The sequence below is a fragment of the Sander vitreus genome, chromosome 1 (assembly GCF_031162955.1).
Source record: "Sander vitreus isolate 19-12246 chromosome 1, sanVit1, whole genome shotgun sequence".
NCBI lineage: Eukaryota > Metazoa > Chordata > Actinopteri > Perciformes > Percidae > Sander > Sander vitreus.
The window spans coordinates 27,378,396-27,402,966 of NC_135855.1; the positions used below are offsets into that span (position 1 = coordinate 27,378,396).

A 24,571-nucleotide genomic window follows, 5' to 3' on the forward strand; every position below is an offset into this window, starting at 1 on the left:
TTCTTCTGCTGCGTCTGGACTTAGAGGAAAGACAGGGAGTGGACACTTTGGTCACATCCACTTAGAAAGCTCTAATAATCACTGAGCTGTTCAATTCCTCGTCCCTCTAACCCTTCAAAGATTAAACTTTTCGTAAGTCACCCTCAATAAAGAATCAACAGCCCCTTTCACACATGCACTGACTCTGTAAATACACTGGCAGTTTTAAACATCACGTCATGTGTGAAAACGACACATCGCTCTGGCAATCTGCCTATATGCAGCATTTTAAAAGTCTGGGGGGGGATATCTTCATTCCTCAATCATTGTTGGCATTCATTTGTTTTAGGATCAAACTGGATTGATAATAAGCATGTCTCTTCAGTCCATGTAAGACATATTGCTTGTAGCAGCCTGTATCTGGCCCTGTGTAATAAGTGTATCATTAAACTACAGGAGGAAAACTGATGTAACCCTCAGCTCTGTCACACACAACAGTCTCACCATCACTGTATCAACAATCTGATTTCCTCTTATTTGTTGAGAAATTCACTCTCACATTTCTTTACTGCTCTGCTTATAGTATACACACACACACACACACACACACACACACACACACACACACACACACACACACACACACACACACACACACACACACACACACACACACACACACACACACACACAGGAATGAGAGCACTTGGGCTGTGGAACTTTCTCTGCATCCTTTTCCTCTGATGGATTTTACGACTTATCACAGTGCTACAGGAAATCAGTCAGCCTGACTGTAAAGGCTATACATTCCACACAACACACACACACTTAAACAACAGTTTAAAGGGGTGATAGAATGCAAAACCGATTTTACCTTGTGATAGTTGAATAACGACTTCGTTGGGTAAATAGGACATACATAGAAGCTCAAAATCCCATTGATACCCCTATCCTCTGCAAATCTCACATTTTGGAACTGCCGCTCAAAACGGACGAATCTCAACAAAGCTGGAAGCTGACGTAAGCATCCCAAATCTTAGTCTTTGTCACGCCCCATTATTTGCATAGGCTACACCACTGACCTGAGGTCAGCTTAGTCTTCTGAATCTAGCTAGGTCATGCAGATCTCCAGAGGTCCGCTATTTAATTACTAAATTCACTTCTGAGACTTTTTTATGTGAGAAATCAACTATGTAGAGGTCAAATATGGGCCGTTTTACAAACATTATGGCTAATTGCAAATTTTGTCCGACTGTGTGTCGCAGTTCAGCAGGAGCTCAGCAGGCTACGTGACAGCGGCCTCACCATAGACTCGCTGTGAGCTAGTTGGATCTCCGTCACGAAGGGAAGCCTGCGGCGCTCCATAACCACGCAAAGTCACCGGTTCTGGGTTACTGGACTACAAAATGCCGAGGCCCTGATGGAGCTCCAGGGCCTGCAGCTAGCCGCGATTCATAGGATCGAAGGGACAGTAGCAGCTAACGAAATCCCTAATGTTCACAAAAATGCATTAAATTGAAATCAGACACCATAGTTAGCTTTATAAGACCTTGGGGTTATATAAGTGGCGTGACGAAATTCAAACTGTAAATATACTTTCATTATGCCGAAAGTTAAGCTAACTAGCTGTGATCTGTAAACATAGGATTGGAGGGACAGTCGCAGCTAACGAAAGTGTAGCAACGATCTTTTCCCATAGGATTAAATGGGACACATAGCCTAGCTTGCAGCTCCGGAGCTCCGCGGCGCCCAGGTCGTCCAGTAACCGAGAAACGGTGACTTTGACTGGGTATGGAGGTTGCCGCTTTCTCGTCAGACTGTGTGGAGCAGATATATATATATAATGAAAAAATCATTCTATCACCCCTTTAACATGTTTAACATACAGGTTGGTATCCATTACAGACAATGCACATTCTTTTGTGTATGAAAAAAGTGTATGTCACTTTTTGACATGTCACAAACAGCTCTTGGTATCAGTTTACAGAAGTGTATAAATCTGCTGTATGCCGTTGATGCCCTATTTCAGCTGATATTTGATACCAGCATCACTGTTCCTCTAGTTAATACCATTCCTTTAAAAGGATTAAGCCGCTGGACACACACAGCTTTTAAGATCTTTGTCCTTTTATTGTTAAAAGATAAGAGGTGATAACAGGCTTGCGGATCAACCATTAATCCACTTCTCAGTGTATGTTTGAAGTGGCTCATTTCTGTGTTTGTTTGGTGAGTGCTCATGCACACTGTTCATTTTACAACAGTGAGACAGGTAAGTTGCCCTGAGATGAAGGAGAGGCTTTAAAATGATTGACTTTAAAAGTCTTTACTACCTATTATGTCAATAGGATTATTTTGAGACACACAAAAAGACAAATTCAGGTTAAACTGGCAATTTAAATGATGTATTCCTAATCTCTTCATTATGCCTCGTCTTAATCCCCATTTTTCGACCTACTGCGTCTTTTAGACAAACATTCCTGACGGGTAATTCACTAATCAGTTTGTTCAGAGAAGTGTTATTCCTTCGATCCTTTCATCATGTATTTCCCATCCTCTTAAATGCTCCCCTCTAATCCTCCTCTTCTCTTCTCTCCTCTCTGTCTGGGGTAGAGTCATGTTCCTGGTGCAGGAGGTTGCGACCATCTGAGAGGACAGGATGAAACGTGACAATATAGAGCAGATAAGAACAGAAGAAACATTAGAGAAGAGGAACATCTTGTTCCACACTGGTGTTACCTCGGAGACAGCTGGTATCTGCCTCTGTTGCGGTATGATGGACCTCTGGAACGATTTGGAGGACGGCTCATGTTCTGGGGTCCTCCATCGTGGCAGTTTGGATGAGGATGAGGATGAAAATGGCCTCCTCTCATCCCTCCTCCTCTCTCCCACAGTCTCTCTCTGTTTTCATATTCTCTCGGGTATCCTCTTGTCTCCCCTCTCTCCCTCCATCCTCCTCCATGCCGATGGCCTCCTGTCATCTCTCCTCTTTCCCTCCAGTTTTGAACACCACCTAAAAGTGAGAAATGTAATATTTAAAAAGGACAGGAAAACTTATTTTCTTACAATGACCGATAAGACCTACATGAACTATAATAACAATTTCAGTAATTTCACATAAGAAATGTCTGTAAGTTGTGTTCTGTCCATGATCGTCTCACTGGTTTGACGTGCACCAGGCTCTAATAGAAAAGTGTGATATCGGGTATTTCTGTGCCGCGATTAAAACTGGCCACTGGCAGTCAAATCTGATTAAAAGACACCCAGATGAAGCAGTTACTTGAGTTATTGGGTGTTAAACTTTTACCTTTAAGTTGTTGCTTATTTAGTCTTGAAAAATGTTATGTTACATAGACATAATTCTACCAAAATGTTTGGTGCTTAAACCTGCAGTGACCGGTTTTTTTATGCCACTTGAAGGCAGTAGAAACAAGATGTGAACACAACATTGACATACCATTTCATTTTAAGTTGATATGGCAAACTGTTTCCTATGTACACATCCAGCAGTTACATAGGAACATTACATTCATTCAAAATTGTGTTTCTGTCCATCTGAATAATAAATACATAAATATGTCTACTGTCTGCTGTTTGGTGCTGAGTAGTCTCGCATTGCCAGACCTTCCTCCACAGTGCTGCAAAGGAGGGTCTGGCTAGTCCACACAGCATTCCGGGATGGGAGAAAAACGTGCTCTGGTTTATTGGCATTTCTTTAAACCAATCACTATCGTCTTGGGTGGCTCTAAGCGCCGGACAGAGCAACGGTGCCTCTGCAAAATAGCCTTGGAAAGGAACTTGTTTTGGTGGAACACATGTACTACTCTATTTATTATTATTATGTACTACTATTTGACAGATAGTCTAGCTAGCTGTCTCGATTTACCCTGCAGAGATGTGAAGAGCAGTTAACCACAACCACAAAGAAAGCGGAAGGTAATGGACATCTGGCGGAATTTCCGGCAGCACCTGAACAATCCCGAAAATGAAATGTCGTCGTTATAGACAAGGTGCTGAGCAGCCAAAAATCATGCTGATTGTGGCCAGGTTGGGTCAGTGGGTAGAGCAGGCGCACATATGTTTAGAGGTTTATGCCTCAACGTAGAGGTCCAGGGTTTGACTCCGACCTGTGACGAATTCCTGCATGTCTTCCCCCTCTCTCTCCCCCTTTCTCACCTGTCATGTCCATTAAAGGCGGAAAAGCCCAAAAAAATCATCTTTAAAAAAAAAAAAAAAAAAGAAATGCTGATAAGAGCAGGGAGAGTGAAATTAAACAGTAAAGTTGTGGCAAGGAAAAAACAAACAATTGATTTTATTTTTTCGGCTGAATTATGGGCCCACACTAGCCTTAATTATTTTAAGAGTCTGGACATGGAGTAATGGAACCAGTAAGTTAAGTCTGACTTTGTTGAAGTTAAATGTTAAATGCCCCACTACGTTAGCCTGACAAGCCTGACCCACATCAAGATGTTGACCCTGGCTGCAAATTACATTTGCTGCTGCTAGGGTGCGTCTAGATTTCTAGGCTACTACTATGTGCAAAAAGCATAAACAATTGTTTCTCTTTTTTTGCACACACACACACACACACACACACACACACACACACAAAACTTATCCTTAAAGTCTGTACGCAATTATTTCAAGGCTACCCACAGAACAGCCCAAAAATCACAAATGCCATGAACATGAACACTCACCAAGTTGCTGCCAGTGTCGAAAGCCGAATTATTCAGAGAAAAAAAAGGTACATGAAACTGAATGCCTACAGATCTCTTTTTCTTAAATGTCAACTGCCAGCAAACAAATAAAAACTCCAACTAAGATGAAACATATGTTTTGTATTTATGGTCTGTTGTTCTACTATTGGTAACAAAATCAATTAACAGACACAAAAAGTTAAATGTTTTTCTACTCCTGTTTAGCTACCATTAAATCTATCCTCTCTTTCAGGAAAGCTTGTGACGTACTTTTTACATAAGGAACTTTGACAGATGTGGCAGATTTCAAGACAATTACAAAGTGCTTGAAATAAAACACAAAGTCCAACTTTAGACCGTTCCAAAATGGAGCTGTAGCCTGCTAGGCCAAATCAGGCCACCATCCAACCATTAATCCACTCACTGAGTGTGAAAGTACAGAAAAAAAGCACATGAAAGCATGCCATGCAGAAGTCGTTGTGTCAGGCAGGCCACAAGCACCAAAACTTTTTTAAGGTCCGTTTCTGAGGTTGGAATGTCTTCTGGAAAAGTTTCAGTTTCTCAGACTGGGAATTGAAATTAAACCAAAATAGGGAGACAAATAAAATTAGAGATTATAATATGTTCTTCCTATGTCAGAGGAGAGTTAAATTAAAATGAACACTATCAGAGGATAGATTGGAGGAGAGAGGTACATCACTTCTCTCAGCCAAAGTAAAATGTACTCTACGAATGGGAGCCAATCTGAAAGAGGTTGTTTTCATTTACTTTTTGTCATTTTGGACAGAAATAAACATGGGAGAGCAGCTCACTGTTGGAGTGTAATTGTAAGGGCAGGCGGGCAGAGGAGATATTTGCTGAAGAGACTAAACATCAGGCCTGATTCCAAACAAAAACCAAACCCTCAACGATACCACATAGCGCCACCACTACTCTCACGCACACACATTCTCCCTCTCTCTCTCTCTCTCTCTCTCTCTCTCACACACACACACACACACACAGTATCCCCACACACACACAGTATCCCCACAGTTCTGTAGTAATGATTGGTGTCTGCGTCTGGCAGAAATGAAACACTAAGGTATAAAGAGTGTATAACCTTCCATCTATAAAACCAGAAACATCCTTGTGAGACCCACAAGGGTTGACTTGGGCAAAACGCAGACAGTTCGGTGCAATTCGGAGACTCTGCGCCAACATGGCACGCAGAGAAACGGTCGCAAAAGGTTTACAAGTCACAGGGTTAAACAGAAACTACAGGTTCACATTTCATAAGCTACTGCTGAGTCGTCTTCTGAGATTGACCACTGAGCTGGACGAGTCTTGTACCAACATGGAGCTCAACTTAGCCTAACACTACAGTGAAGACAGGCCACATTAACACAAAACAAATTAGTAGGTGTGTAAGAGGGTAAATATGTTTGAAAATCTGTGTATAATAAGCTGGAAAGGCGTCTGGAGAGTGTCAAGGCTCTGCACGCAGCACCAGAAAGAGAACAACAGTAAGAAACGAAGAAGAGAAACAGAGAGGGTGAAGAACAAAGTAAGACAAATAAAAGGATGAGGACTTAGACAGAGAGGAATGACTGAGGGGAAGGGGAGCACAAAGAGAGGAGAGACAGAATAGAGAGGTCTGTAATCAGTTAGTCTTGTTGTGTGTCTTAAAATAGAGCTCTCTCAGCCTATAAACAGAAACCTACTATTAGTAGTGCACTGACAAAGCAAGTTTCGAATCCAAACGTGCATGTGCGCGCGTGTGTGCGCACACACACGGAGGTATATGCATTAAGGCCGCAGCACACATGGAGCTCGTTACAGCGCGGCCCTCTGGGTAATGTGGTTCGGTGAGGGGCACCAGAGAACTACAACCACAGATGAACTGTCAGATTAAAATGCTGCTTCTCTGTTTGGCTCCAGTATTTTCATCAGTTTTTCATATAAGCCACACTGTGTTTGTACTTCTATTTACATTGGACAGTGATTAGAAACAAAGACTAGCTCCAAAACATAAAAACTGAACTATTAGAGCCACTTAAAATAATACAGACATCATAACATCACTTTTATAATGTTTTTGGGGGCATTTTTGCCAATTTATTGGAGGTTTTACAGTATACAAAAGAAGCATGGGAAGACAAAGAGGGATGTGGCATGCGACATAGGTCCCCAGCCAGATTTGCACCAAGGACATTGTGGTTTTATGGTATGCATCTTAACCATAGGCCACCAGGGCGCCCTAGAAACACCATAACATTTCTTAATTCAGGTCAAAACGTTTTTCTGTCTCTGACCTTCATTTAACCAGGATGGTCACAAGCCCAAGATCAAAAACACTTTTTCCAAAGAGTCCTGGCCAAAATAGCAACATAATTATGTTAAACAAAATAACACAGAACCAACATTCACAGACAGAGTGAGTGTTGAGTAAGAGTAAGGAAGGAGAAAACATCACTTATGGCTTTAATCACTTATGAACACACACAGCATCTCAACAAAGAGATGAAGTACAGAGGTAAAAATGACAAACACCAAAGTATGGTTTACATTTTGTACTACCTTGTCATTTGCAAGTACCGTCATCATTTCAAGCGTTGGTTGTAAAAATGAAAGATTCATTTGAAACAGTATAACATTTGGCAAATTTAAAGACAGATTTGCTATACTTTAATTGTGACCATTCTTATGTTTTTGATTAAGTCTGTGGGTAACTGTGTCATTTATAAATGTTTTAGAGAGTGGCCGGTTAGCTCAGCTCACTCTACCAGAGTGGGCGCACATATACAGAGGTTTATTCCTCGACGCAGAAGGTCCAGGGTTCGAGTCCGACCTGTGATGGATTTCCTGCATGTCTTCCCCCCTCTCTATCCCCTTTCATATCTCAGCTTTCCTATCTAATAAAGGCAGAAATGCTCCAAAAAAACAACTTTGTGACCCCGCTGTAGATGAAGGTGATGGCCCTGCCCTGACATGATGACAATCAAACACCGGTCGCAAGTGAAAAGAAAGTGTTCACATGAACTGAAAATCTGTGAAAGGCAGGTATCTATAAGGACCATAGATAAAGACATGTGAATCAGTCTTATGGCTTACCTGGTGTGGTTTTATGACTATGTTCTGGAGCATTGGGTCTGGACTGCAGGACTCTGCCTCGCTTACTGCAGGTTTCTGTAAGTTTCTCTCTCAGGCAGAGAAACAGAGACAAACAGGACGACTGCAGAGAGAGGCCGACAATAACACACTTTGGATTACACGTCTCAAAATCATGCTGTTAGTGTTCATATATGGTAAAAAAAAAAAAAGATTCATACTATGAAACAAGCAGTTGCAACAGAATACAACTTTATCATTTTTTTCCTTTTCTCAAAATCTTGCCACACACTCACACACACACACACACACACACACACACACACACACACACACACACACACACACACACACACACACACACACATTTTCCGTCTCCACTTACATCTCTGTCCAGCAACACAGTCTTCTTTGTGCCGCTATGTGCCAGCAGGTACTTTGAGTGGAACAGTCGTCCATCGAAGCTGTGCCAAGGCATCAGGGCAGCGCTGGGCAGCGGGCAGCCGCTGGCACAGTTAGCACCCAGCAGGTGGCTCAGTCCTCGGACGTAGAGGGATCCCAGCTGCACTGCACGACTGGAGAGGAAAGGCAGCTGAGAATGGAGGAGGAAAAAAATGTTGTTTTACAATTGGTTGGTAGTACATCTTCATCATGTGGCTCGATACTTTGGAATATCTACTTTAGAGATGACAGCGACAGTGAAGACAGGTGAAAATAAAACTTAAAGTAAAAGAACAGATCTCCCCCCCCCCCCCACGACGACAGCAGCTCACCACACAGCCGATCCCTCCACAATACATGGAGAGAGATGTAGCTGTTTGATTTAGTAATGTCATTTATAGATCTTGTAATAATTACATTGACAATCTTCATTTGCCAAAAGAAGTCTCAGTTTGCTGAGCAGTATGTCATGATTGTTCAATAATATATATAATTTTGGTTCATTCACCTTACACACATTGACATATTTTTCATGACAATCACATTAACAAAGCTTGTTAAACTGATTTTAATTGGAAAAAGTAAAAAGTGGAGGTTGAGGCATCCATAACAACTGAAGCTTCAATCAAAACACTACAAATATCTTCATATAGCGTAGCATAGCATCATTTAAACAGTCTTGCTATAAAGAGCCATCTGTTTCTTCAATATGCTTAGTGTCACCATACGGAAAAAAAATCTTAAGATTTCACTCACAGCTGCTAAAATAATTGTTTTTTCCCCAACCCCAATTTGCATAACCTTATCTTCTCAATCCTGACACATAAATCAAACAATTATATATGACTCACATCACCCACTAGCCATCTAGCTAGCTAGGTAAAATTGATTGGCTAGTGGGGTTTCTATATTTGACAGTAAAACTTCTTTGCCTGGATTTGATCACTGCAACAAAAATTCCCCACTAATATGCACGTAAAATAATGCAGTATATGTGGCATTTGAATGAGTCTTTTTTTGTTTTGTTTTTTTAAGATAATTTTTTGGGCATTTCTGCCTTTTTAATGATAGGAAAACAATGAGAGGGAGAGAGAGGGGGAAGACATGCAGGAAATCGTCCCAGGTCAGAGTCGAACCCTGGACCTTCTGAGCTATCCTGGCCACCTTTAGACTTTTTTAAAAGAAATGTTACACTACAAATTGTGGCTAAAGACAGGGGAAAAGGTGAAAGTGATAAAACATTTTGGTTTTATTTTAAGTTCCTATGTTGTATAAAGTAAAGTGTTCCAATCCACAATTAATGATATAAATAGTGAGTCAGCAAGCCATTAAATATCCAATTCAACCCACATTTTGACAAACTCAGTAACTGGCTAAATGTATTATAAGAGAACTACAGATACAATATTTTCTACAGATGTTTTATGTTTCTACAAAATAAATGCTTGTGTAAAGCTTTTTTTTTCTTCTTTTTTTTTTACAATGGATTCTGTTACGCTAGTTTGAGTTGAGCCATTAAAGGAAAAACAGGACGAAGGTTATGTTTGCTGAAAAAGACCATAAAAGGCAGCAACAGAGAGCGAGAAGAAAGACCAAACTGGAGGAGGACAATAAAAATAAAAAAAAGATGAGGATGATGAAGAAGCAGAGAGTGAGTTAACTGTGACGACAGCAGTCGATAACAGGAGGCAGATGTTCTCTGTGTGTGCTTTCTGCTCTCACCTGTCCTCTGGCAGATAGAACTGATAACAGTGATTGTGACACACACACACACACACACACACACACACACACACACACACACACACACACACACACACACACACACACACACACACACACACACACACACACACACACACACACACACACACACACACACACACACACACACACACACACGCCTGCCACCTGCTTCCAGTCAAACACAGCTTCACCTTCTGAAAACAATGAATCACTGCACACAGAGACACAAAAACCTGAAGGAGCACACAAACACCAACACAAAAAAAGAGAGGAAGAAAAAAGAGATAAAAGAGCAACGTGAAGAGAGACAGAAAAAGAGAAAGTGGTCGAGAGAATAAAGTAGAATAAAATAAGACCAAAGACAGAAACGGGTGTGTGTGTGTCCAGCGGGGTGGAGTGTGCTTGGTGTAAATAGCTCCATGTGGTGAGCGTCAGACAGGCGACTGTCGCCAGCAGTAACACTCTCTCTGACTCTGACTCTGACACACACACACACACACACACACACACGAGGAATGTTGCAATGAAACCGACGCATCCCAAAACCTACCCACAGCCCCTTTCCCCAAAACACACACACAAATGGTGTGACTCATTTTCACTTAGTTGAACACACGCGCGCTATTCTAATTTGTTTTTAATCTTTGTTTTTGCTGTGTTTTGTGGAAAAATAAAGATGCTGGTTTTGATATTGTGCTGTGATGTGCTAAATGAAGCATGTTACTACTCTGCACACATGCATACACACACACACACACACACACACACACATGCATACACAATCAAATATAAAATATTGATTGTGTGTTAACCCACCTCTGGGAGTATATTCATAGCTAGTGTGTGTGTGTAGTTAATCCATACACTAGTCACTGAGTTAACCCCCTTCACGAAGCTCTGAACTTCTCCCAGACAGCATATTCAAATCAACGCCCAGCCCTAATTATTGTGTAGAAAACAGACGAGCAGCAAAAATACAAATTACTTGACATAAGTATGGTAATTAAGCAGTAAAAATAAATGGGGCTACAACAAGGCAGCAAACAGCGCAGCCGTTTTCCCAGAGAATGGAAAAGCATAGCTGAGTCTCTGATTCTCGTATCTGTAAGAGCTCACAACTCAGATCCACCGAGCTCACTGAAGACAAGTAATGATGCTGCCTCGCTGATTTCAGTGACACTGTAATTGAGTATCACCATTATTGATTAATCTATGAACTACTGTTTACAATTCAATCAACCATTTAGTAAAAATTGTGAAAAAAATTAGGATGATGTAACATGTTAAGCCTACATCTGCAGGCAGTTTTACTTTGTTTGTACTTTAATACAGCACCAGTAATCATTTAAAATACTGCAACCTAACAAGATGATCACAGTGAAGCTGGAAGTCTTATTTGGCTCTCGTCTCTTAGATAAAGAAGAGCTGAACTTCCTAACAGTTGATTATTAGCTATAACAAGTGAAAAAAGTATCAACTTTAACTACAGCTGCTTCAGCACGTCACAATAAACCATCAGCCTTCAGGTTGAGTCTGTAACATTTGTATTTATTGCATTTATATTACACTTATAAAAAAGAAATCTTGAAACTTGTGGGTTTTTTTTTTTATTTTGAACTTGATGAACTGATTTGTAAAAATCTATGATACAAAAACACTATTTGCAATACAACCACCGTGCAGTTCGACCATAATTGTTTGGGTGTTTTGTTTTGTTTATTTGTTTGTTTGTTTTTCTGGAGACACAATCAGCAGTTTATTTGTGTTTTCTCCTCACTTTCTATTACTGGAAACATTTTCTGAGCTGTGTTTGCGACAAGAAGCCCTTCTTACTGTCAACTGCGGGGGCCATTGTCTTCTTGCAGCATGAAACTCAACAACTTTAGGGTGCATTGGGACAAAGGGAGTGAGAATCAGAAAACAAAAAATATGTGTGCGTTTGTGTTTGTAACTGACCTTGATCTGTTGAAGCTCCTGAGGGGATTTTAGTCTCAGACACACAGCCTGACTCAGGTAAGCATCCAAGTCCTCTTGAGACAATGTTTGTACCTGAAAACATACACACAAACAAACAAACACACACACACAGAAGACAATATATGGTTAGCCAATTCAATCACATCCCAGTGTGTCTTCTGTGTGGGCCAGTATGTTTTGTCTGCTCTCTGTGCCACAATTCAACAGAGAAAGAAACAATGCTGAATGCAGAGCAAGGCTGCCCAGTTGTGTGTACAAAACAAACAAACCCTGGAGCTATTTAAATGGTAGAGTGACGAGGGAATGTGAATGCAGCAATGATCAGATAACAACAGCTACTTTTGTCCGTCAGCCAGACTACTCATCTAACGGGCCGTCTAACAAGCTGCGCTTCTCTGTCTGTCTGTTGGTCCTTCATCCATTTAAATGATTTACTCCAACTGTCCGTCTGCTTTCCCAAAATCTGCATCTGTCTGGAAGGCTGCCTGTTAATCTATGCGTCTCTGAGTTCTGTTAGGTAACATTATGTGGTAGAAAACAGGTCTAACCTACAAAGGTGTAGGGTTAACATCCTCATTTAGCTGGTTTGTTGAAACTTCACTGATCGTATGTTTGACCCTGGCAACACTTCATGCTTTTCAGTTGTCCTTTGGAGTTCAAATTAAACTGTGAAAACAACACAGTTGCTTCATAGCAAACTGATCAGTTTTTTTCATTGGTAACTAGAGCTACAGTTGTAGAGCCCAATTGTTATGATTATGTTATGAACTTATTGGGTGAAATTCATTTCTATTTTGACATCAGGGTACAGTGGGAGAGGACATTTTACAGTTTTTAAATTAAATGCCAATAGAGGTGGTTTTTGCCATTAAAGGGGAACTCGTGTCTAACTTTACAGGTATTGGGGAATACTACTATGTGTAAAAAAAAAAAAAAAAAGAAGCTATCTAAATCCTTTTGTGGCTCCAGAGGGAGCTGCAAAAATCGAAATAATTGCCTCAATTGATGTCACTTAAGTCAATTTTGATTAGGGCTTAAGACTACAAGTTTGAAAATAAAACAATCTGGAGGTGTGGAGTTAGAAAGAAGTTGGGTGAACAGACCACTATAAGCAGTTTCTGAAAACTCAAGATAACATTTGAGATTTATATTTTTGAATATCTGTTTGTTACGAAGTTGATAAATGATTCTAGAGTATAATTTTTGTTTTGCTTCTGCAAAATGACGCATGCACCTTTATCCAGGTGATGTGATCTCTTTTGTGTTAAGTTTAATCAGATGACGTCAATGCAAAATGTACAAACCAAAACAACAAATCTCTGCTTTTTCACATACTTTGAAAAGTGATCACAGTGTTGGAGTAATTTAAATCAAAAACAAGGCATTACAACACGATTACAGACAGCACACATGTTTATCGTTTGATTAACAACCATAATACACACAATTGTAATAAGGTGATTTAAGAAATGGCTCTTAAGATATTCAAAGCCCCTGGGTGGTTATAAGAGCAGTTGTTGACGCAAAAGCTGGGGTTACAGAAACCACTGTCTGTGGTTAAAGTGGTCACCCAGTTGGTGATTAAGCCATTTAAAACAACACAAAAAGACTGTCAACAACTGATGTTTAACTTCAAATCACAAGTTGACAAAAGAGCGGAATAATTGTTGTTGATGTTATAGATGTAAAACCCAAATCAAAAGCTGACTTGTGTGTTTAATTGTCCCCAAATACATTTGGTCTTTCATTGTCTGTTTACATTATTCACCAGGTGTAGCTTTACTACCCATACACTTACATTATTGGCACTGATGCCATTGTGCTCAACTGCTTCATTTAACAGCTTAACTTAATTAATTAAAGGCTAAGCCAAACATGCAGCCTGACCAATGAAAACCAATGCAGTCACATCAATCACAGTGAACTCCCAGTGAAACTTTTTTTTGCAACTGGAACACCCAACATGACTCAAGAGAAAGTTGTAGTGGAATACATACTCTTGAAAATCAACATGTATTTTTAATAAAAATAAAAATAAATGACTTTCGATTCGTCATTGCTTCTATTAATATAAGTACTGGCTGATATAAATACTGGCTGATACATTTACAAGACTCATGAGATATGAGAGTAAATAAGTTCCATAATTAAATCATTGGACTGCTTGTATAAATCTTTGATTGGGGTTTTCAGTTTCCCTTTTTTCCGGAGGATTATATGTAGTTAGACAAAATGTTTCCACCTTTTCCTGTTCAATTCATTGAACTTACTAACCACTAACTAACTAACTCGAAGAAACAAGAAAGAGTTGGCACTACCTGGAGGACTATATAAGTGACCAAGCAGAGAGCAGCCAGGAGGGAGTCTTCAATAGCTCCATATAACTCCTTATACTCCTGGCAGTCAAAAACTGAAAGGAAGGACGTCAGGCGAAGAGCAGAAACTTCAGGACTGGTGCCGAACCATAACAAGTCCAGACTGGGTTGATCACCTGCACATTCAGACAGAGTCAAATACTGTGGGGCTTTGCTTAAAGACATTTGTCACATGAAATGTGAGATCATTTGGAGCTTCGTAAACTTAAAGTGCATTAGACTGGCACAGTGTATCATCCTAGCGAGACAAAACTATGACAAACAAACCCTCATCACCTTAATTAGTATCAGCTGGTGTAACTACAAACCCCAATTCCAATGAAGTTGGGATTGTGTAAAACGTAAATAAAAACAATGATTTGCAAATGCTTTTCAACCTATATTCAATTGAACTACAAAGACAAGATATTTAAGGTTCAAACATAAACTTTAATGTTTTTTTTGCATATATTCACTCATTTTGAATATGATGCCTGCAACATGTTCCAAAAAAGCTGGGACAGGGGCATGTTTACCACTGTGTTACATCACCTTTCCTTTTAACAACACTCAATAAGCATTTGGGAACTGAGGACACTAATTGTTGAAGCTTTGTAGGTTACATTCTTTCCCATTCTTGCTTAATGTACGACTTTAGTTGCTCAACAGTCCGGGGTCTCTGTTGTTGTATTTTGCGCTTTATAATGCGTCCCACATTTTCAATGGGAGACAGTTCTGGACTGCAGGCAGGCCAGTCTAGTACCCGCACTCTTTTACTACAAAGCCACGCTGTTGTAACACGTGCAGAATGTGGCTTGGCATTGTCTTGCTGACATCTCTGAAAAAGACATTGCTTGAATGGCAGCATATGTTGCTCCAAAAACCTGTATGTACCTTTCAGCATTAATGGTGCCTTCACAGATGTGTAAGATACCCATGGCATGGGCACTAACACACTCCCATACCGTCACAGATGCTGGCTTTTGAACTTTGCGCTGATGACAATCTGGATGGATCCTTTTCCTCTTTGGCCCGGAGGACATGACGTCCATGATTTCCAAAAACTATTTAAAATGTGGACTCGTCGGACCACAGCACACTTTCTATCTCAGATGAGCTCGGGCCCAGAGAAGCCGGCGGAGTTTCTGGGTGGTGTTGATATATGGCTTCTGCTTTGCATGATAGCGTTTTAACTTTTGCACTTGTAGATGTAGCAACGAACTGTTAACTGACAATGGTTTTCCAAAGTGTTCCTGAGCCCACGTGGTAATACAGTATCCTTTACATAATGATGTCGGTTTTAATGCAGTGCCGCCTAAGGGATCGATGGTAACAGGCATTCAAGGTTGGTTTTCGGCCTTGCCACATGCAGAGATTTCCCCAGATTCTCTGGATCTTTTGATGATATTACGGACTGTAGATGATGAGATCCCTAAATTCCATGCAATTGTATGTTGAGAAACGTTCTTAAACTGTTGGACTATTTGCTCATGCAGTTGTTCACAAAGTGGTGAACCTCGCCCCAACTTTGCTTGTGAACAACTGAGCCTTTTGGGGATGCTCCTTTTACCCAATCATGACCAATTAACCTGTTCACCTGTGGAAAGTTCCAAACAAGTGTTTTTTGAGCATTCCTCAACTTTCCCAGTGTTTTGTGTTTTGGAAGATGTTGCAGTCATCAAATTCAAAATGAGTGAATATTTGAAAAAGTTTATCAGTTTGAACATTAAATATCTTGTCTTGTAATATCTTGTAGTGTATTCAATTGAATACAGGTTGAAAAGGATTTGCAAATCATTGCATTCTGTTTTTATTTATTTACGTTTTAACGTCCCAACTTCATTGGAAATGGGGTTTGTAGATTTAAATTGAATTTTTGTCCTAACCTGAGCCAAAGAATACAGAGACCAGTATATGAATAAACTAGCAGGTACAGTACCTGGGAAGCCAAGTGGGACAGGGTGGACCATGTCAGGTTCCTTCAGAGGGTTTCCAGAGTAGACAAACCACTCCCTGATTGCTGGAAGGTCAACACTGCTGCCTGAAAACAGGCAAAGTCAAGGTTAGACTTGGATTGACTTTGCACTTTGTATTTTTGTATAAACATTCTTGTCTTTATTTTTAAACTTCAGCATACACTGAGGTGTGCGTACAGTACATGTATGTCCATGTGTATATGCACAGTCTGCATGTTTGGCATAATATGGCCTCTTCTCTGCAAATTTGTGGGTGTCTACCTTCAGACCTTACATTTGTCGGTTTCTGACTTTATGATCAGATATTTGGTTTTCTGACCGTGTGCATGGCCTTGCCAAAGTGCATGTGTATCTGTGTGTGTGTTTATGACCTCCAGTAAGTATACCGTCCTACCATCATGCCGGTGCAGCAGCAGCAGCCCATAGATGCGTTGTCTGCAGGGCTTGTAGACGAGGGCCTGAGGCAGTAACTCTGTGTTCTCCTCGTCCTCTAGAGTGTTGCTACATTCAGTGACTCCCTCAAACACAACACTGTAAACCATGAAACCCTCTGCTGCTACATGCTTCTCTCTACAGGCCTGGGGAAAACCACAAAGTAAAACATAATAAGCGAAAACGGCATTTGTTACTTTTAAAACATCATAAACAGAATGAGGTACAGAACATACCTTTAATATTTTTGGACTAAAATGTTTCTCAAAGGCAGAGGCAGAGGGAAGTGGAGACATGTCATCTTGCTGAAGAGCTTCCTGTCCAGGCAGCAAGTAAGAGCGAACCCCCCTCTTCAGTAGCTCTCTGTGAGAAGCTGATAGATTCAGAGACTGAGGGATAAGCCCAGTCTCTTGCTCCTCTCTGCCCCACAAGGAGCTCACAAGATGGGATACAGCTAGCACCATCTGCCCCTGAGGAGCACCAGAGTGAGGTACAGGACTGTTTATCCTGGGAAACAATAACATTGTTGTCATGTAATGTCCTCATCTTAACTTTAACAAGATGAGTGATTTTTCAAGATAAGTCTGGCTTTTTAAATATTATGAATGAGTACATGCCATATTCATGTTCTCATAACTAAATATAGTCAACGACAAAGGTAACATTTATCTTAGAGAGGATAAGAATAAAAATTTAATTTCAATATTCATACATAACAAATACTAACAGAGAGCAAACCCAAAGGCAAAACCCCAGACACCTGTATGCTGCCATGGCGTTGTTCCTGATGTGCTGCATCTGCTCCTCTGACACCACATCGTTACCTAGGAGGCAGGCCAGCAGTGGTAGCTGGGTAACAGTCAATCCGATTGCTTGGCAGAGCCTTTGTTGGTGGTACATGACAGTAGTGAGGCTGTCTATCCGCAGCTTTGCCACAGACAAGTAGAGGGCACTTTAAATGACAAAAGTGCATGTTCAGATCAGGCAGATTATCCACATTTCCCATAGAATATATGAATCTATCAATCAATCAATCAATCTACACTACCGGTCAAAAGTTTGGGGTCACTTAGAAATTTCCATTCCACTCCATTGTAGACAGAATACCAGCTGAGATCAGTTGCATTGTTTTTTTTAACCAGGGCAGTAGTTTTCAGATTACATTATGCGCTTACATAATTGCAAAAGGGTTCTCCAATGTTTTCTCAGTTAGCCTTTTAAAATGACATCAGATTAGTAAACAGAATGTGCCTTTGGAACATTGGATGAATGGTTGCTGATAATGGGCAATGCAGATATTGCATTAAATATCAGCCACCCACTTAGATCAGCTGGTATTCAGTCTGTAATGGAGTGGAATGGAAATTTCTAAGTGACCCCAAACTTTTGACCGGTAGTGTATCTATCTATCTATCCATTTTATTTGTCACATGAGATCGTATGAGGTACAATTCCAGTGAAATGTAATCCCATCAGCTCCTTCGATTTGTGCATGATTCATCAGAAATGTTAACTGACCAGTAAGTACTGTAGTGCAAGTCTATCTGCAAAAAATCCAACAAAGTCTAAAAGTATAACAGCATGATCATTTTAACAAACCTGTCATATATGATGAAGTCTGAATCCTGTCCTAGAATTCCCATACTGCCATGCTGACGAGCATAGCTGGCAATCTCATAGTCAGCCTCCCGCACTGAGCAAAACACTTCCTGGCCCAATGACCTGTAAACAGCAATAAGAACATAGTACCCAACAACAACAGAGACAACAGACTATACATAACCCCAGCTAAGTTGCATCACTTTAATTCTAACATACCAGATACCTGTGTCAAATGTAATGACCAAAAAGGAACTTTATTTCATTGTATGTGGGAGTGTCCACAGATACTCTCATTCCCGAGGAAGGTGTTGGACCTGGCAAGCCAGATCACTGGTGAGGAGGTGCCCCTTAGCCCTAAATCATGCTTATTAAATCTCTACCCAGACAGCTTTATAACCTCTAACAAAGTTGGGTCTCTACTTAATATTTGTTTTTTAGAAGCCAAACGATGCATTGCTTGCTCTTGGAAATCAGACACGCCTTGTGGCACATCGCAATGGTTGAGGGGAATGACTTTTTACTTAGCTCTAGAAAAGATAAGTTACACAACAAAAAATAAGCTTGACAAGTTTTGGAAAATCTGGAGAGTTTTCTTCAATTTTCTTGAGAATGGTCGGAGTGATAACTAGCTGGACCAAGCGTTTTTTTTTTTGTTTTTTTTTATAAATAAGATAACATTCTCTTAATGCCTGTAGTGTGCCATCTGTACTGTACGGTGTTGAGATAAACAACGGTGGTATGTTTTTCATGTAAGCATACACCTATGGATGTACAGATTTATGACTGTGGATACTACAGCTACTATATTTGATCCTTGGTCTTTTTTCTGTTTTATGTTATGTGCCTTGTACTGTTTTTGTCTGTAAAATGTACAAAGATTTCAATAAATACATGGTTAAAAAAAAACAACAACAACAGAGAAAATAATTCTACCATAAACAGAAATAACAAGAACCATCATCGGATATTAGATCTAACCCCATCTAATGATGTATAGTCTTTTAAATACATTATTAACATCATTATCACAGTGTATACATTATGCACAAGAGGGCTACTGCGTTGTAATCTGTCTTGTATGCTGACCTGAGAGCAAAGGGTGTGAATGATGCCAGACCAGAAGGCAGACAAAATAGCTCTTTACCAGGCTGCTCTCCATGTGCCTTCATGTGACGAAACATTTTAGAAACCTCCCCATTCACTCTGCGTCTCCTCTTCACCTGTGGGCAGAAGAGTTGATCGGTTGAGTAAACTCCAGGCTCTGCAAGTTCAGAGTTCAATATGGGAGACGTTCAGTAAATCATGTTTATATGTTCTAAATACTAGCATCTACACTTTAGTGTTATAGAAAACAATGTCAATAAACTCTGCAACTAAACACAGCAGTGGATTGACTTTCAACATATTCAAGTTCAAATATTTGAACACCACAAGTTCCCAGGGTATCCTTTCTCACCCACTCCTTTCTCTTCTGCTCTTCCACAACCCCATCAAAGAAGAAGACAAGTCTGATGCCTGCTGAGGTGAAGGCCTCCACCCAGCTCTTTAGGACATCCATGTACTCCCTCCACTGCCCCCCACACACCCAGTCCTTACACGAGTACCAGTGGCGCAGGCAGGCCATACCATCCACAACGAGTGTGGGGCCTAAATCAGAGTGAAAACAGAAACGTAATAGAGAGCAGGCCTGCATGTTATCCCACTCTAAGAAAAGACACATCCCCAGTAATAGTCAAGACGTGTAGTTTCCTGTTTTTTTTTATCTTTTGGTTTACAAAGCCTGCAGCTATTAGATCATCAAAACCTTTTCTCCTCAATGCTGCCAGTCATTCGGACTGCTAGCTTTGGCTGTCACTGATTTCATTTTTTCTGTATTCCTGTTAGCACTACTGTTATCTTTCAAACTACTAGCTATATGTTGTTGTGAACAGCAGTGTTGGTATTATTGTGGATGTAACTACCACCAGGTTTAGAAATAATGGACACACATTGAAATGCTTTCACTGATATTGTGCTATAAACAATAATATTATGAAAAGTGCTTTTGATCATTACAACATTACAACATATCTCCCAAAGGACTATCTAGACTATTATCTGCTCCCAATAACATTTCTTGTTTATTACACTAAAACAAGTCAAATGTTTTGACCCCAAATAGAAATGTTAACTCCTTAGAATTCAGTTACAGTTTGTGGCTCATCACCCAGACAAGATAGATAGGCCTACATGTGCGTTTTCACACCGATTGCATCTAAATATCTCAAAATATCTTGATAAAACAAGCTCAGTGGATACACACTGTTATGCTATTTGCACACTGACATGAACTCAACTGGTAGTGTTATCTGTGGTTGTGCAGCCTTGCTGGTTTTTGGCAACATGTTGTCTGGCCATTTCTCTCAGGTTCACAGTCACACAGGCTTCTGGACAGCAGCGGTCCATAAAGGACTGAAGACCTTTTACACCCATTTCTACAGAGAAGAAACAGAGAGACAGAGTGACAGGGAATTCATTGGAAACTTTTAAGGTAAGGTTAAATTAGTAAGATGCTAAATCATGCCCTGTTCGTAACATCTTTACATTTTAAGTATTAAAAAAGGTTTCACATCGCTGCAGGATGATAAACACTATGTGACAGCTTGCCAGGTTATTCAGTTGTTGTCAGTGTTTAACGTTAGTGAGAATAGACCTGAATGCTAACAGTTAGCTTAGCTTCTAGCCACTAAACTCATTTATTGCGAGACTGTCGCGTTTCCTGTCCTTATAACCCAACTCGTCTTATACTGAGTTATGTCTGTAAATGCTTTCATCCCATAGTATTCCTTCACATAGCAAAGACTTACTTTAAAATCGTGGTGTACATGAGCAGTTTCTATCCGTGTAGTGTTTACTTGATGTAAATTCAAATTACTTCCTATTATCTACGCGTGGCGTCATCACGCTGCAAAACAAAACACACGCGCACGGAGACAACAACGCAGTAGTAGTCACAGTGTTCTCTGTGTGATTAGTAATCCAAATATTAAAGACTATGCAGGCCTAAAAATAAAATGCATCCCTTAAACACAATTTGGACGAATAACTTAGATCATCATTGTAATGATGCTGTAATGAAAAAAAAATTAACATCTTAATGTGTTTTTTGTGGGCTCAGTCCTCTCATAATAACTCCCCAGGCTAGGATCAGAGACGGGCTAATTGCTCTCCAAGCTCTCCTGGAGAATGGGGGCTCTTTTCTAAAGTCACAAGCTATTAGGTCTACCTTCTCAACACAAAGCACCCCCGTCTCTTCCACTCTATTGTCCGGTTGGAACAGGAATAAAGAAAGGGACATATGCTGGATGTCAGTCCAGCTGTCAGCATCTGTCGTTCCTCAGCCAGATGCTCTGTGGACTGGGAGGACAATCCACCTCTCCCAGTCAACTGATCTTCAAGAGGGAGGAGCTATGTTGTAAATATGCCCCAACAATTGCACTGGAGAGTTATGACCAATGGACTCATGAAGACCACATAGGCATTTTAGTTTGTATAACTTGGCCAATGGTTTGTGCCTTGGTTCCAAAAAGACCTGAGACTATAATGATCGTAGCTCCATTTTAAGTCTTTACGTTAGGATCACCTCAGCCTTGAGGAGGCTTTTAGGAAACAGGTCTCGAGACATGTGCAGATGTTGAATAACCAGCTGCTTTACCTCTTCTTCTCTTGGCAATCGTGTCTTAAAGTTACATGTTCAGGTTCAAAAACTGTTATGCTGCAGAGCTTCAGGTAATTTCTCAGGTTTAGGTCCATGTTGATAGCCTAATAATCAGACCAAATTGTTATTTTTTATTTGTGAGTAAACAAGACACAATGCTGTACAAAGCACAACATCAACATAAAATTAAAAAAAGTGTACTAAACAAAACAAGGCACTGGGAGGACAGAACAGATGACTGATGATATAACTTTATAACATATACAAGCACATAGCGTTATATATACTACAGTTAGAAGTTGTCCTGTAAAGTTGCCGTGAGTTTTTTCTAGAGTGGAGTGATCTGTCAACAGATTAAGTGCTTAATGGGTAATTTAGCTTTACATTTGGTTCTTATCCAGCATTAATACTATTAATAATGTTTTTTTTCTGGGATGACGTGCAGAAAGTCACCAAGCAGTGAGATAGTTGGACAAAAGGGAGCAGCTGAGGCAAAAGATCTGGCACAGAAGAAAGGACTGAACTGGTATACAGAGCCAGAAGGCATGACAATAAGCGTAAATTGCAAGTGGACAGTGAGAAAATATTAATCTGGGTTTCCCATTCACTTCAGTTTGTTAATTGTCTTATTAGCTTTATACGGGAACTTGTTTTGGAATTGCAAGTCATAGTAAATAGGTTGTTGCATATATTGTGCCAATTTATGCTGACTGGCCATTTTGTTTTCCCCTTATTTGAATTGCTGAAAAGAACAGAGATGTGGGTGGCAAGAAGTCTGGAATCAGGATAATGTTTTGTATGTCAAAATAAAAATGTGCTTTTATTATCTTTTTTAGTTGATACCTTATGTCCCATCAAGCTCACACACTGACTTGATCAGGACCAGGCTCAAAGTGTTTGTCCCAGAGAAAAAATAGTTTTCACAACCTGCAGGTGTTCACACATGAAAAATACACACACAATGCCCACAATGTACCTGGATGTGCATATACACATGCGCTATTCATGCCCTTGTGTATCTCCTCTATATGTGAACACAAAAGACCAAAGGTGGCAAGGGGTTTATATAATCCTGCATCCCATTTTCAGCAGTCAGTGTTTGCCCCCCTGTTGCCTCCCTCCTCCTCCCCCACTCCTGACCAAAGCTTGACTCAGGAGAAACAGAGGCAGATGTTCCAGGAGCACACGACTGCCCTCAGCCCTACCCCCCAACCCCTCCCATTTGTACTGGATCAGTAGTTAACCCCCGGAAAGAATTGACCATACAAGCACGCACACACACATACAAAGAACACCGCTGCACAAATCTGCACTGGCTCAACAGTTGTCCAACTGAATGAACAGCACACCAAGTGCTGTCCAAATCCCCTCAGTGCCCCTGATAGTAGCCACCCTGAGGTCAGGCCTGGTGTCAGCGTCCAGGGCCCAGGGTCTCTCTGGGCAGCTGGCTTGGCTAATCCTGCTGTTGGAGGCCACTGGTTCTCAAACTAAAGGCCAAGGACCCCCAGGGGTCCACAGGGCAGGGATCTCAGGGAGCATGGAGTGTGTGATTTGTTCAAAATGCAGTTTTTTTGTTTGTTTGCTTGTTTTAAGTCCATTAAACATAACATTTCATGGTGTAGCAAGACTTTAAATGTGACAACAATGAAGTGGGAATTTAAAAGCCAGGTTATCATTATTACAAATATGATTCATCACAAAAGACAAAACTGCAAATCCTAACATTAGAGAGGCATGTAATGTTTGGCAATTTTGCTTGCAAACTGACTTGATCAATTAATCAATGATCAAAATACTTGATTAATTGACAAATTGTTTCAGCTTTATTCAATGGGAACAAGCAGATGTGTGAAACATGCAGAATATGAGATGAAAAAAATATTTGTATCTAACGTTGAAGCTTTAGAAGTTGACATTTAAGAGGAATGTTGACAAATATTTTCTCACTAAAGTGACTGTCTATCTTTTATATATCTTACACTTTGTCATATAACCTACTGTAACACAGGTATACTACAAGTTTGTGTCACACATTGAGGCTAACAGGTGGTGTAAGTTGTTACATTCCTGACTGGGATGGTAGGTAGGCAGCCTCAGGTCTTTGTGGCTCAGATGGGGAGGGAACATGTGAGTCTCGAGTTTCTGACATCACAGTGTTGTTGCTCGGGGAGTTTTATCCATTAAGTCAGCGGCCCCGCCACACGACTCTTCCTTTATCATTATAATCAGCACTGGAATGATGCTCATCACATCAGCACCTGTCTATCTATCTATCTATCTATCTATCTATCTATCTATCTATCTATCTATCTATCTATCTATCTATCTATCTATCTACATAATATGATGGAACAAATACACAATGAATGCAATGAATCAGACTAATGAAATAACATAGCAGCACATGCATTTAAAACACTTGTCTAATTGAATACTGGTCTCTATTCATCCGTCTTTAAACCCTTTCAGCCCAGCACAAATTAAATATCTCAGTCAGCACAACGGCTAATTAAAAACCAGTATTCTTGTCTTGCTGGTGGGAACCCAGGCAGCATGGTCGGAGTTACATTTGTTCTGGCT

General features: G+C 40.4%; 1 protein-coding gene across 2 annotated transcripts; it reads right to left on the bottom strand.

Moving 5' to 3' along the window:
• Positions 1-598: 598 nt before the first annotated feature.
• fam120b (family with sequence similarity 120 member B) lies at positions 599-21,229 on the bottom strand. Of its 2 annotated transcripts, XM_078250938.1 has the most exons (15): positions 21,141-21,229; positions 20,631-20,768; positions 19,751-19,941; positions 19,381-19,514; positions 18,292-18,414; positions 17,453-17,644; positions 16,929-17,199; positions 16,655-16,838; positions 16,224-16,325; positions 14,249-14,421; positions 11,910-12,002; positions 8,152-8,358; positions 7,770-7,890; positions 2,716-2,989; positions 599-2,622 (listed from the first exon to the last, which is right to left on the bottom strand). In XM_078250938.1, exons 2-15 carry the CDS (start codon positions 20,764-20,766, stop codon positions 2,592-2,594), a joined length of 2,232 nt encoding a protein of 743 aa, XP_078107064.1. In that variant the 5' UTR covers positions 20,767-20,768; positions 21,141-21,229; the 3' UTR covers positions 599-2,591. The 2 variants fall into 2 exon arrangements, with proteins under 2 accessions (XP_078107064.1, XP_078107073.1); XM_078250947.1 differs by lacking the exon at positions 21,141-21,229 and having other exon boundaries at positions 20,620-20,707.
• Positions 21,230-24,571: the final 3,342 nt, after the last annotated feature.

Excerpts from the sequence above, each read along its gene's own strand:
- fam120b (XM_078250938.1), bottom strand. The coding sequence starts at position 20,766 with ATGGGTGTAAAAGGTCTTCAGTCCTTTATGGACCGCTGCTGTCCAGAA. Across the intron at positions 14,422-16,223 it reads TGTCCCACTTGGCTTCCCAG|GTGATCAACCCAGTCTGGAC; the intron begins GTACTGTACCTG and ends CTGAATGTGCAG. Across the intron at positions 12,003-14,248 it reads TCACTTATATAGTCCTCCAG|GTACAAACATTGTCTCAAGA; the intron begins GTAGTGCCAACT and ends GTATGTTTTCAG.